The sequence below is a fragment of the Rhinolophus sinicus genome, linkage group LG17, assembly GCF_036562045.2.
Source record: "Rhinolophus sinicus isolate RSC01 linkage group LG17, ASM3656204v1, whole genome shotgun sequence".
NCBI classification, from domain to species: domain Eukaryota; kingdom Metazoa; phylum Chordata; class Mammalia; order Chiroptera; family Rhinolophidae; genus Rhinolophus; species Rhinolophus sinicus.
In genome coordinates this window covers 13,482,762-13,497,520 of record NC_133766.1, presented here as the reverse complement: position 1 = coordinate 13,497,520, position 14,759 = coordinate 13,482,762, and the positions used below count along the sequence as shown (strand labels likewise).

The window sequence follows — 14,759 nt, the reverse complement described above, 5'->3', positions numbered from 1 at the left end:
GTTTCATTTCTTAAATATATAAAACTACACACACAAATACATCAGTATTTCATTTGGGTTTATTGCTAAATTATTCTAATAAATATTTAATGTAGAATCCTCTTTTTTCCATTAGTTTATAGCCATTGGAATGTAATTTGTGATTTAAAATCATAATTATGAGAACGTGTTCTGAAATCTAGCATATTCAGGAAATAGAATAATTCTTAGTCATCCATAATGACTAATGAAATGTAAGCCATACAGAGATACTAATTTTCTAACAATTATACCACAATAACATATATTTAGCAGCCAGCCTCTGTAAACACAATGTCATGCTTGATAAGTAATAAAGGTATTTTAGGATTTTGTGTTATATTAGGTTGATTGTTTTTAACTAGGTATGATATATCAATGTATTGATGTGTGCTAGTTTAAGTTAATAAACTTTAATTCACTACTTAACTGAGTGCTGCTCTTTTCCAGAGACATTGTGGAATATATCAGTTATGGTTTTCTTACATATACCAAACTGATTACCATTAATATAAATTATTACAATGGAAAGTTATTTTTTTAATGTATATTGCTTTAGATATTTAAAATTATTTTGTATTTCACTGGAAATCTTTTTTTTTTTTTTCTTATCTTAGCTTCTGCTGCTAAACCACCTACTGAAATTTTGAAAGAGGCAGAAACAGATGTACAAGTTTGTCCTAACTATTCTGTCCCTCAGAAAACAGATTCCTATTTTAATCCCAAAATGAAACTAAATCGGTAAGATAAATTGAGAAAAGGATTATGGGATGTTTCAAATCATTACAAATGTATCCTCTCTTAATGTTCTAATGTATTGAAGTTTAAAACTAGGTACAGAATGAAAATCACCTATTTTAGCATTTTCTTAGAATGATTATTTTCTTTTTTCTACCAAACCAATTTCTTTCTCAGAGAGTAAAGTAGGCGTAACTTTATGTAAATAATGAACGGTGCTTTTGGAAGCAAGTTTTATTTACAAAACTTTTATTTATAAAATTTATTTATAAAATTATTATTCATAGTGCATGCTTGTTAACGGAACCCAATCAGATTCATAGTTTAATTTCACAAATTTTGGTTCTGATACTATAAAGTAGGGAATATGGTATTAGGCTTCTTTTCAAAATAGTTTGTACAGTAAATAGGAACCCCAGTTCTCACTATTCTTAAATAAAATAAAATCTATAATGATAAAGCCATGGTAAGTAAAATTATTTCAGATCATTATACTTTCTTCTAGGCAGCTAATATTCTGTACATTGGCTGCTTTGGCTGAGGAACGAAAACCTTTGGAATGTCTAGATGCCTTTGGAGCCACTGGTAAGTAATGAAGCTTTTTTGGAATCCAGCTTTATCAGATTTGTACAGTAACTTTTCTTAGAAAATGTATATAAATATTATGTCGCAGAATGTTTTAATATAAAAAAATTAAAGATCCAAGGTAAATTATTTTGTGGAAAAATTTCTAATACTTTTAAAAGTAGAGAGGATGATAAATGAATCCCTTTGTATCTATCACTCACTTCAAAAATTATCAGCTCATGCTCAGTCTTATAACTCTCTCCATGCACTTTCCCTCGTATTTCATGCTGCCATCTCAGTCTTCATTATTATGAAACATATCACAGATAGGTAATTTCATCTGTAAATATTTCAGTCGGATCTCTAAAAGATAAGGACTTTTTAAAAATAAAATCATGATACAGTATCACACCTAAAAAATTAATTTTTTAAAATCAAATGTTCAGATATAACTAATTATCTCAGTTTTTTAAAAAAAATCAAATCAGAATCGAGACAAAGACTATTTCAATTGCTTAGTGTGTCTCCTAAGTCTTTTCAATCTGTATTTCTTTCTGTCCTGTGTGTGTGTGTGTGTGTGTGTGTGTGTGTGTGTGTGTGTGTGATAATTATCTGAGTGGGCATCCTTGTCTTGTTCCTGATCTTAGAGGAAAAGCTTTTAGCTTTTCACCACTTAGTATGCTGGTAGTTGTTGGCTTGTCATGTATGGCCTTTATTATGTTGAGATACATTCCCTCTTTACTTACTTTGTTGAGAGTTTTGTCATAAATGAATGTTGAATTTTGTCAAATGCTTTTCTGCATCTATTAAGATGATCATATGATTTTTATCCTTCATTTGTTAATGTGGTGTATAACAGTGACTGGTTTTCAGATGTTGAACCAGCCTTGCATCCCTGGAATAAATCCCAATTGATCATGGTGTATGATCCTTTTAATGTATTATTAAATTCTCAACATCTTGTTCATCAGGAATATTGGCCTGTAATTTTCTTTCTTGTGGCATCCATGTGTCTGGTTTTGCTATCAGGGTAATGCTGGCCTCATAAAATGAATTTGGAAGAGTTCCCTCCTCTTCTGTTTTTTGAAAAAGTTTGAGAAAGATTGATGGTAATTCTTCTTAGCACGTGTGTTTGAATTCACCAGTGAAGCTGTCTGGTCCTGGACTTTTACTTGATGGGAGCCTTTTGATTCACTCTCCTTACTAATAATTGATCTGTTCGGATATTCTGTTTCATCGTGATTCAGTGTTGGTAGGTTGCATGTTTCTAGGAGTTTATCCATTTCTTCTTGCTTGTCCAACTTGTTGGCATATACTTGTTCCAAGTGGTCTCTTATGAGCCTTTGTATTTCTTTGGTATGAGTTGTAACTTCCCCTCTTTCATTTCTGATTTTATTTGGGCCCTATCTATTTTTTCTTGGAGAGTCCAGTTAAAGGTTTATCAATTTTGTTTATCTTTTCAAAGAACCAGCTCCTATTTCCTTGATCTTTTCTATGGTCCTTTTAGTCTCTGTTTTACTTATTTCTGCTCTAATGTTTATTTCCTTTCTACTACTAACTTGGGTTTCGTTTGTTCTTTTTCTAGTTCCCTGAGATGTAAAGTTAGGTTGATATTTTTCTTGTTTCTTGAGTTTTCTTGTTTCTTACTCTCTCTGTGGTTTGAACTACTTTTACTGCAACCTATAAATTTTGGTATGTGACATTCCCATTTCATTTGTCTCAAGGTATTTTTTTATTTCTTCTTTGACCCATTGGTTTTTCAGTAGCATGTTATTTAATCTCCACATAGTTGTGAATTTTCTAATTTTCTTCATGTAATTAATTTCTAGTTTCATCCTTTTGTGATCAGAAAAGATGCTTGATATGATGTCAATCCTCTTAAATTTATTGACTTGTTTTGTGGCCTAAACTATGATCTATGTTGGGAAAATGTTCCATGGACACTTAAGACAAATGTGTTCTTGCTTTTGCGTGGAATGTTCTGTAAATACCTATTAAATACATGTGCTCTAACGTGTCATTTAAAACTCATGTTTCCTTGTTGATTTTGTGTTTGGATGATCTGTCAATTGATGTAGGTGGGGTATTAAAGGTTCTTTCCTTTATTGTAATGCTGTTTCTCCCTTTAGATCTAGTAATATTTGCTTTATATATTTAGGTGCTCCTATGTTGTATTCATGAATATTTACAAATGTTCTATCTTCTTGTTGGATTGACCCTTTCATCATTATGCAACACCCGCTATTTGTCTCTTATTACAGTTTTTGTTTTAAAGTCTATTTTGTCTGATACAAGTATAGCTACTCCCGTCTTTCTTTTGGTTTCCATTTGCATGGGATATATTTTCTCATCCCTTCACTTTCAGTCTGTGCATGTCCTTATGTCTAAAGTTAGTCTCTTATATGGAGCATATAGATGGGTCTTGTTTTTCTGTTTGTTTTGGTTTGGTTTTTTATCCATTCAAATACTCTACAGCTTTTGGAGAATTTAATCTATTTACATTTAAAGTAGTTATTGATAGGCATGTGCATATTGCCATTTTGTTGTTTTCTAGCTGTTTTTGTAGTTCCTCTTTGTTCCTTCATATCTTACTCTCTTTGTGGTTTGATGACTTTCTTTAGTGGCATGCTTACATTCCTTTATCTTTTGTATATTTACAATAGATTTTTGCTTTGTAGTTACCATGAAGCTTGTGTATATCAACTTATATCTATAACAATCTATTTTAAGTTGATAGCAACTTAAGTTTGATCCCATAATAAAGCTCAACATCATTACTGTCCTCCCATTCCCACTTTTTGTTTCTGATATCACATTTTACATCTTTTTTATCTTGTATAACCCTTAGCTATCGTAATCATAGTTATTTTTGCTATTTTTGTCTTTTAACCTTCATAGTAGCTTTATAAGTAATCCACAATCTTTACTATATAATTACTTTTCTAGTGAGATTTAATCGTATCTTCCATGTGTGTTCTTGTTACTAATTAGAAAATTTTTTTGAACAGAGGTCATAGAAAAGTTTTATAAGTACTAGTAAAAATCTATAGGACATTTTTTGTGTTAACCTTTCTTCATAGGCTTTGTAGTGAGAAAGTAAAAAAACTTATTTATGAAAATATTAAGATTTTGAAATAATTTGTTTTTGTTATTTATAAAATTATATTATTGTTATTATAGTATTTTTAAATTATTACAATTAAAAATTTATTTTCTTACCATTCCTCCTAAGGGATAATGGGATTACAATGGGCAAAACATCTCGGAAATGCAGTTAAGGTTACAATTAATGACTTGAATGAAAACTCGGTGACATTGATTCAGGAAAACTGCCATTTAAACAAATTGAAAGTAGTGGTGGACAGTAAGGAAAAGGAAGAGAGTGATGATATTCTTGAAGAAGGAGAGGAAAACCTTGGTAATATTAAGGTGACCAAAATGGATGCTAATGTGCTGATGCATTTGAGATCTTTTGATTTCATGTAAGTGAAATACATTTGCTATGTGACTTTCTAAACTGACTTGGATTTTTTTGGGGGGAGGGCGTCAAAAATTAAGAGTTTGTTGTAGCTGTTTCAGTTAATTGTTGCTGTTTATTTCAGTTAATTTGGTTTTTGTTGTTTTCGTTTTTGGTTTTAGCATTGGCCCAAAGAATGCAATAAGAACATTTTCCAGCATTTGAAATAAAATGCCTGGGCATGACCATTTTCCTCTAAGCCTCATTTATTTTTACATGTCTAACATATCATATGATCATTTTATTACTTACTTTAAAAACAGAATTATGTATTTAAAATAGATATGGAAAGTACTTTTGAACCCATGGAATTTTATCAGAAATGATAATCGTCTCATTTTGGTTACTGGTATGATTTTAAATATGTCTAATTCTTTCTGATTTTAGACACCTAGACCCCTTTGGAACATCAGTGAACTATCTAGATTCTGCATTCAGAAATATAAGAAACCTTGGCATAGTATCAGTGACTTCTACAGATATCAGTTCTTTATATGCCAAGGCACAGCATGTCGCCCGGCGTCACTACGGATGTAACATTGTCCGAACTGAATATTACAAGGAGCTAGCAGCCAGGATTGTTGTAGCTGCGGTGGCAAGGTACAAAATTGCCAACAGTGTACTTAGTATGTTTGTGTATATGATAAAAATAGATACAAGAAGAAATGCTTATTTCATTTTTCAACATATGAACAAAATAAAAATTCTGTATGCCATATCTGTAATCTTGATTTGTTTGGTAATCTTAAGTTGTATCTTTTAGAATTTGATTTAAAAGTTAAAAGCCTGTGCCTAAAATAGTCTGTTGACTCTCTGATTAAAAATGTTACTAAAATAATTAAAGTAGTAAGAAAGAAAAGATAAAAAATGTAAGTTAATTTCAAATTAGTTATTTCAATAACGTAGGTTAGATAGGGCAAAGATTGTTTTTAGATTTAGAAACACTCATTGTTTTATGTCTATTTTATCTAATCTTTACATAACTAAATCACAAAAATGATGGCTTATTAACTTGATTCTGCAAAATGATCTTGCCTACAAAAAAAGGTTCTCTTCTCATCAGGATTTGTAAACAGTTGGAGAAAGGAAGACTTTTTTTGAGCACCCATTTTATTCAGAATATTATGCTAGAAGAATAATATAATAATAAAATATAAATGGAAAGTGGGAGTATAGATAATGATCGGCCAGCTCATTCACTAGCCTCAACATAGTTTCACAGCATTTAGATTGAAATTCCTACCTCAGCATAAATATAGATTATTATACTTCATAGACTAACATAACCTTAAGGGTTACTCCTAATTAATTGAAAACTCTGATATTCAGTTTATACACACCAAGGACCAACCTGTACATACTTAAAATGTTTACAAAATAACATGTACGAAATCAAATTAGTACATACGAGCTAAGTTTAGTGTGCAACTGCAGAGGGAAATCTAAGTACATAAATGGTATGTCAGGTAGAATTTAATCCAAGTCTGTAAAATTAATAGTGTCAAGGACTTTGACTATTCATTTCACCGAATATTCAGCAGCAAGTATACTAACCTGCATGTAGTTGGTACTCAATAAACATATATTGTTTGGAAGAAGCTTTTATAGAAAAAATAGATAAAAAGGAAGAAAAGTGGTGGCCATGACAAGAAAGAGACATTGAAAACCAGAGACTATAGTCAATCTATTGGGAGGATATCCTAAAGGAAAATGTCTAATAACTGAAGACCTTGCGAAGCATCCTTTATTTCCTGTGTTTTAATTTGTATAAAAGTTATAGTAATGATCTTGTAAAAGCACTGCTACTAAGAATTGAATTTTCCTTATTTTCTCTTAACCCACCCATCATTTTTATTGTCGAGGTTAGTACTGTCAATATAATAACAAATAAAGGAAAATGATAAACACCCAAAATAACTGAAAAATGTTTTTGTTTTTTTCTAGAGCTGCAGCTCGATGTAACAAAGGCATAGAAGTACTGTTTGCAGTGGCTCTGGAACATTTTGTATTGGTCGTTGTGCGAGTTTTGAGGGGACCTACTTCTGCAGATGAAACTGCCAAGAAGATTCAGTATCTGATCCATTGTCAGTGGTGTGAAGAGAGAATTTTTCAGAAGGACGGTAATATGGTAGAAGGTAAATTCAAGTTTCTTTTGACTGTATATTGTGTTTAATTTATGTATAAGCCTCCAATGAATAAGTCTTTATCACACCCCTAATTATACATATTGTCCTTTGATTTTAAAGATTACAGTGCTAACTTTATTTCCTATACTGGATTTCCTTTCATCAACAGACAAGACATTCGTGTGAGTTTATTAAAGTTATTTACTCATGCTATACAATATATGCTCTCTAGCCCTGTCCCCCTTTATTGAAATATCTAGAAATAACTTAGTTTCCATGTCACTAATTTTAGGAACATGTCAGATTACCTCTTTATCTAGGCCATTTTAAGTCATTAATTTTACAAAAATAATTTTCATGTTTCTGGCTGAATATAAAATCCATCAGTTATAAAATTCATTAAACATTTAGTGAGCCTCTACTATCTGCCAGGCCTGGGGATCAAGGAAAAAGATCTGTCTTATACCCTCATAAGCTGTTTCTATTTTTCTTTTCTAAAGGATATAGAAACAGTTGCCCATTGTTTTCTGTTATGTTGTTGGCATTTTTTAATATGGATTTTTAAGAACTCTTTATATATTAGACTTTAACCCTTGTGATATGAGTTACAAATATTTCTTCTCGTTTGTCACTTGTGTTTGCAAATCTGTTTTTTAACCTTGGATGCAGAAGTTTTTCATTGTTGCTGTTGTAAAGTTAATCAAATTTCGATTGTGTATTCTGGATTTTGTCTATAGTTAGAAAGAGCTTTCCTATTCCTAAATTATTCAAGGTAGGTTACATTTTATTGAATAGTTCTCCTCCACTGATTTGAGAATACCATCTCTTTCTTATTCTAAAGTCCCACATGTATTTGAGTTTGTTTCTGTTCTTATTGTCTATTCTGTTCCAGTGACTGGATGTCTATTTACATAACTCTACCACACTGTTTTGACTACAGAAAATTTTTGGTGTTGTTTAATATTTGTTAAGGCAATCCTTCGTCAAAGCTCAATTTTCAGTGTTCCTAATACTGGGTCTTTTTTTCTTAATAAAAAAGTAAATAGACCAGGTGGTAGTTTATTTTGATCACATTAAATGAAGGAGGATATTGTGGTTTTGAAGCTTCCTAAGAACCTAGTATGCTTTTTATTTGTACAAGTACTTTTACCACTGTGTTAACTGATAGTGGAAATGGACAGCATCCTGTCATGTTCCTTATTATTTCCAACTGGCGCTTTCTGATTCAAGCATGAGTCTGAGATACCTATCGTTTCTCATGTTAAGAAAGTAGCCTTCATTTCCAATTTTATTGTATTTTATTAAGATGCTGAATTTTACAATGTTTTCTCAGCATATGTAGAGATGATTATATGTATTTCTCCTTAGATCTATTAATTTGATTAATTGTAATAAAATTTCCCAATATCGAACATTCTGGCTTTTTAGAATAAACTATTTTGTCAGGAAGTGTTCTCTTAATATGGGTTCTATTTGCTAATATTTTTAAAGATTTTTGTTTCAGTATTCCTAAGTGAGATGGCATATGGTTTTCCTTCTTTTGGTTGGGTTTTGGAATCAGTTTAAACTCCCTTCAAAAAGAATTTAGAACTTTTCCTTTTTTTTCAATGCATGGGAACAGTTTAACTAGCATCAGAATTATTTGTTCATTAAAGGTTTAGCAGTATTCACGTAGCTTGTCTAATTTATTTAAATAGTGAGCCAAGTCTAATGATTCCTTTTAATTTCCATGGTTTCTGTGGTTATACTCTCCATGTTTTTTTAATTTTTAATATTTGTTCTTTTGCCTTTTTTCTTGAATACATTAGATATTGGTTTATTCTATTATTTATTATCTTTCTTAATGTTTACTTTTGTAGTAGTATGTATATATGTGTGTGTGTGTGTATATATATATATATATATATATATATATACACACACACACACTATATATTTCTGTAATTTAGATTTATCGGTTTTAATATACTTTGGATTTTTGGTATCATAAATGAGGTAATCAGCCTCCCATTTTCCATTTTCCCTAACTAATCTTTGATCATTAAACCATTTCTGTTACTATAATATATAACATTTATATTCTATTTTGCCAGTATAATCTGTACACTAAATATATTCTGTGCTCATCATCAGTCTTTGCCATAATTTCTCTAATCATCTCAAGTGGCTAAATTTAACTTGATGAGTTTAGCAAAGAGGGTTCATGGGGAAAATACTTCTTGATTTCATGCATGTTTAGAGCTCCCTGTTCATAGCCTTTACAACTGAAGTTTACAGTTTCTTTTAGTACCTTGTAGAAGTTCTACTGTCTTCTATTACTGAGTATTATTGTAAATTTCCCTTCTTTCATGTGACATGATCATTTTGAAATGATCAAAATGATTTTGTTTGCCCAAAGGAGTATTTATTTTTGAAATCCAGTAACTTTATATGCTTTTAGGATCAGTGTTTCTAGATCACGGTGTACCCTTTCATCATGTAGTTTCTTTCTTTTTTTTTTTTTACCCCCCCATCATGTAGTTTCAAATATTTTATTTCAAGAAAGTTTTCCTAAATGTGTATTTTATTCTGAGTTTTGTCTTATCTTTGTGCTATTACGCCTGTGCTAGACCTTCTCAACCGGTCTTCTTTATCATTTATCTCTAAAAATGTCCATGTAGATTTCTAATTGTTGTATTTTCTTCATGTGTTGGTCCTTTTATCATTGTAAAATGGCCATCTTTATCTCTGTGGTATTTCTTGTCCAAAACTATTATCTGATATTAATACAAACACCACTCTTAGTTACTATTTGCATAATATATTTTTCTCATCTTTTTACTTTCAGAGTGTTTTATTGGATCTTACTTTTTTATCCACTCTGATTATTTCTGCTTTTGATGTGTTTAGACCATCATATTTAATGTAATTATTAAAATAGTTGGCTTTATGTCAGCTCTTTGTTTTTTTGTTTCATGTCTGTTCCTCTGATCCTTTGTTGCCTTCTTTAGTGTTAAACCTATTTATAGTGTGTCATTTTAATTCCACTGTTAATTTTTTAACTGTATATTTTCTTAATGGTTTCTTTAGGGATTACAATATATACCTTTAACTTATCTTGCTCTATTTCAGGTTAACGTTGAGGTAAGACTGGCAAAATCTAGCAAGTTTGCCCTAATATAATTCTATTTTCCTCTTCCCTCCTGTGCTATTTTTGTCTTTTATTAATTATATTTATATAGATCTAATCCAAAAGTACATTTATTTTTTAAATACATAATCTTATGATTTTTCAAATAAATTAAGACAAAAAAAATAGATCACACACACACACACACACACACAGCCATCTTTTATAGTTACCCATATCATTGCCTTTTATTTTGTTCTGTCATGGTAGCTCTCAAATGTCATTGGTTGTCCACACTGAAAATTGTTTGAAATACTTGGAGCAGGGCTTATGAACTGATGGGTTTCATTGTAATGAGAAGGCATGAGTGTGCCTTTTCACTAGGAGACCCCCACCCTACCCTCACCATGCCAATAAATATATATAGGTCTTTTCTCTCGCATTACTAAGTTTTTCTAGAGAGGAATCTTCCATTCTTCTACCAGCTTTCCAGGAGCCGTATTGGGAAAGGAGACTGGAAGGGCTTACCATTTATACATTCTTTTACTTAATCCCTCTCTTTTTATCCATCTCCTCACCCTCAGCTGTGACTAATGCCCCTTGTTCCAGATCCTCGATGGTTCAACCTCACCCAAGATTAACTTCATCTTTTGGGATGGGGAAGACACAGAAGCCTGACTGTGGGTATTAGAGAAAATGAACCAGGAGTCTTACTTAATTGAACCCCTTAATTTCTAACAAGGCCTCTTTTTTGCAGTACCACCCTATGCCCATCTTCAGAGACAACCAGTACCTTCAATTCTCAGGGTCTCTGGGGTCCCACACCACCAGTGGGCTTGCTGTGTTGTTGGTAACCTGTCTTACCTGTTTCAGGTTTAGGCTTTAGCTTTCTCTGGCCTGAAAAATCAGTTATCCCTTGTCCCGCTTCTTGTTTTTTATTTTATTGACATCACTCATCATCTTCTGTTACCTCCTCTCCCTTTTTATTTATCCCTGGGTTTGATTTGCTCTCATTTTAATAATGCTTTAAGAGACAGCATTGATAAAATACGTACATGTTCAATTCATTGCATTTAAATAGAAGTCTCGAAATATTTTTTAATTCCTCACCTGAAATTGCCTTCATAGCCTGTATACTAATGACATGGAAATACTAGTTTTCTTTCTTTATCCCTTCATTTTTTGCTGCTGGTAAATTGAAATGATAGCCCAGACCCCTCAGAGAGGGAATTTACTGATGTAGACCTAGCACTGAGAAATCCTAGGCAAGGGACTTGGGACAAGACATAGGTTTGCATGATAGGAGCATTTTGCCAAGTGCATCAAGAAACAAACTAATACAAATTCATGTGTGTGCTGCCTGCCTCTGGTAAGTAGGTATAACTGACAGTCATAAATGTAAGTCACCCCCATTTGAGTAATACTGACTATAGTATTTGTAATTTGGTTATTCCAGGGAAGACTTCTTGAATATATTCATACAATGTTTAAAGAACATAGTTCTCTACAAAGCTAATATAGATGATAACCCCACCTTCCTTTAGAGTTAAATAATACTGGAAAAGTAAACCTAGGAAAAACAGTGAAGGAAGCCTTTAAGTAAACCTAAAATGAGATCTCACAACTGCATTATGCCATTTAATTGCATTGAGTAACAGTGATTATCGGATAACAAGAAGCTATAGATGTATGTCCCTGCCACCATAGTCCTGGGTTCTGCATATATCAAGGACTCACTGATCAGATCAGGCCATTCGAATAAAGTGAATGATTCACCCAGGAATAGACTGGAGGAAGTTAGTTGGAGAGTCTGATTTAAAACGACTATTCTGGGCCTTAAGTGCACATGGTAGAACATTGCCCCATTTTGGAAACTAAGAATAGTGCTAGTACCTCCCCAATTTCCTTGTGATCATATCAGGCCTCTCTCATTACTCTTTAAACAGAATTAGATTCTTCTAGCCTACATTCTGGGGCTGATTATGAATCAGGCCTTGGGAATCATTTATTTTCTTCCCAGTTACAGAAATGTCTTTATTTTGGTGAGATGTTGGTTATATTTGTCAAAATTCATTAACCTTTTCACATAAAATGTATACATTTTATTGCATGTAAATTATACCCGAGTTGATTTTAAAATATGGTATCTAGAGGATTTTACAAGACTTTCTCCTACATAAATTATTTCATGTAGTGACTAAAAGTAAGTTATGCCTCTAATAAGCTGTTTGACATGGATTTCTAGTCTCTCTTGAGCTTTAATCCTCTGATCTGTGTAATTGAGATTTTAACAGTACCTACTTCAGATTTATAAGGATTAAACTTTTTAAATGTCTAAAAAAGCACAATACCTGGCATATAGTAGATCCTCAATATATAGTAGCTGCAAATTATTAATATAACAATTACTACTATTTACACTGTCATTTCTCCTTTAATTTCTTATTATTTTTTCACAGAAAACCCATATAGACAGCTGCCTTGTAACTGTCATGGAAGCATGCCTGGAAAGACAGCAATAGAACTTGGACCCCTATGGTATGTGCCTAAGCATAATAAATATATTCAAAATTGATATATTGATTTGCTTGCTGACGTTTGATGATGCATGGTAACAGACAAGCAATTTTGATTGATTTTTAAGTCTAGGCAAATAATTATGACTCTTCTATCACTATGAACCTGAGGCATTTTCAGATTTTTCTATACCCTCAAGTTTGTGAGTATAGAACTCCCAAGTCCTAAGAGGCAGTGGAATTAAAGAGAAGCCTAGTTGATTTGCATGAGGCATTTTTCAGTAGATAATTGTAGAACTAGGGTGTGATTGTAAAGTGATCATAACTTTTTATAGAAGAGTTAACTAATATAAAAGGTCTTCGAGGAATTAGTTTTAAGTATGAAGGGCATATGAGAAAGTAAGTGTCTGCTTTAGTTTTAGGGAAAGTTTAGACAGGACTTAACTGCGAGTTTTTAATGTATATGTGCTTTTGCATCATTAATAACTAGAGATTTATAACCGCATTGTGACAAGAATCACTGCAGTTTTCTACCTCATTAATTTACAAGGTCAAAATTTAGCCATTACTAACCTAAAAATTCACCCAAATGGTAAATATGTGCTGATGCCCGTTATTTTATCTTTATCCCATGTAAATACCCTTAGATTAAAAATGACCTAGCCAGACTTACCTTCTAGTAAGTCTAACTCGCTTACCTGTGTCATCTGTTACATGTTGATACTACTCACTGATCTCAGAACTAAGGAAATTAATTATTCTTAACAGGTTGCTGGATCCAGAAGAAAGATCTAGCCCAACTCCCTCATTTTACAGATGAGAACATTATGGCACTGTGTTTTTAAATGCTGGCTAAAACTGACCCATAAAATTTAGTTAGTAGGTCAGGCAGGGCAAGAACTCAGGTTTCCCAAGACTGAGTTCTAAACCATGGCTTATGATTTCCTCACTGAAAGCCATGGTCATTTCTTTTATTTTTAAAATTAAATTTATTGGGTTAACATTGGTTAATAATGTGGGAGGGGTTTACTCTTCTTTTTTTTTTTTTATTTTATTTTATTTTTTTAAATTAGTTTCAGGTGCACAAGACAAAGCAAAACTTAGACGTTTATCATTTATATCCCTCACACTGTGAACCCCCCTCCCCCCATCCACTATCCCTCTGTACGTTCCCAAAACCTCTCACCTTCCCCTTATCCCCACCCCCCGCCCCTCTAGCAACCCTCTGTTTTTCCTCCATGTTTCCAAAACTGTTTCTGATTAGTTCATTCACTTATTCTTTTCTTTAGATTCCGCATATAAGTGAGATCATATGGTATTTGTCTTTCTCTTTCTGACTTATTTCACTTAACATAATGTTCTCTAGGTCCATCCATGTTGTTGCAAATGGTAAGATTTCTTTCTTCTTTATGGCTGCGTAATACTCCATTGTATAAATGTACCATGGTCATTTCTTAACTGTCATCCAGAATCTCTCCCGCCTTGACAACCTCCAATTCAAATTCTACGTCCTCTTTGAAGTCTCTCCTTTGTGCTTCAACTCAGATTATTTCTGAATTTCCTTTTAGTTAATCTTACATTGATCACTCACTTGACACTTTAAAATCTTATCTTTTCACATATATTTGCTAACGCTAATAGCTACCATGTATTAAAGACATACTTCATAGGAGGGATTTTCCGTGTGCTAATTCCAATAACAACTCTGAGAGGTTTTATTTTCCATTTTATGATAAGTTGAGACTCAAAAGCAGTAATTACTCAAAATCACATAGCTAGTAGTAAAATGGGGGAGCCAGGATGGGAATCCAGGTTTATCTGACTCACAATTTCATATTCCGTGCATTACACCTGTGATTCTCAAAAGGGAAGCATGTCAGACTCACCCCCGGGCCATTTCTTAACTACCTCACCACCACATGTAATTTTCACGTATCTTCCTCTGCCCCACCTTACCCCGCCATTTACACACTGAAATAATAATTTCCTATACTGATAGGATGTGCATTGTGACATCCTCTGCATTATACTGTGTCCCCATCTGGATCCTGTCTAGGTTTATAGGCTTTTATAGGGTAAGCACTGTGTTTTATACTTCGGTACATCCTCATCCACAGCTCTGCGTACCTATCCCAGGGCTGCAACACCTTATGAAGGCCCAATAAATT

The 14,759-nt window shown here is 32.6% G+C and overlaps 1 protein-coding gene across 3 annotated transcripts in view; it reads left to right on the top strand.

Annotated features, from left to right (window-relative positions):
- The window catches only part of TRMT1L (tRNA methyltransferase 1L), a 30,566-nt gene that overhangs the window by 11,539 nt on the left and 4,268 nt on the right, over positions 1-14,759 (top strand). For all 3 annotated transcript variants that reach the window (XM_019738089.2, XM_019738090.2, XM_074322405.1), the window contains exons 6-11: positions 636-759; positions 1,262-1,341; positions 4,556-4,805; positions 5,228-5,440; positions 6,785-6,975; positions 12,535-12,613. In XM_019738089.2, the coding sequence (XP_019593648.2) occupies positions 636-759; positions 1,262-1,341; positions 4,556-4,805; positions 5,228-5,440; positions 6,785-6,975; positions 12,535-12,613 (937 nt within the window). The remainder of the gene's footprint in view (positions 1-635; positions 760-1,261; positions 1,342-4,555; positions 4,806-5,227; positions 5,441-6,784; positions 6,976-12,534; positions 12,614-14,759) is intronic.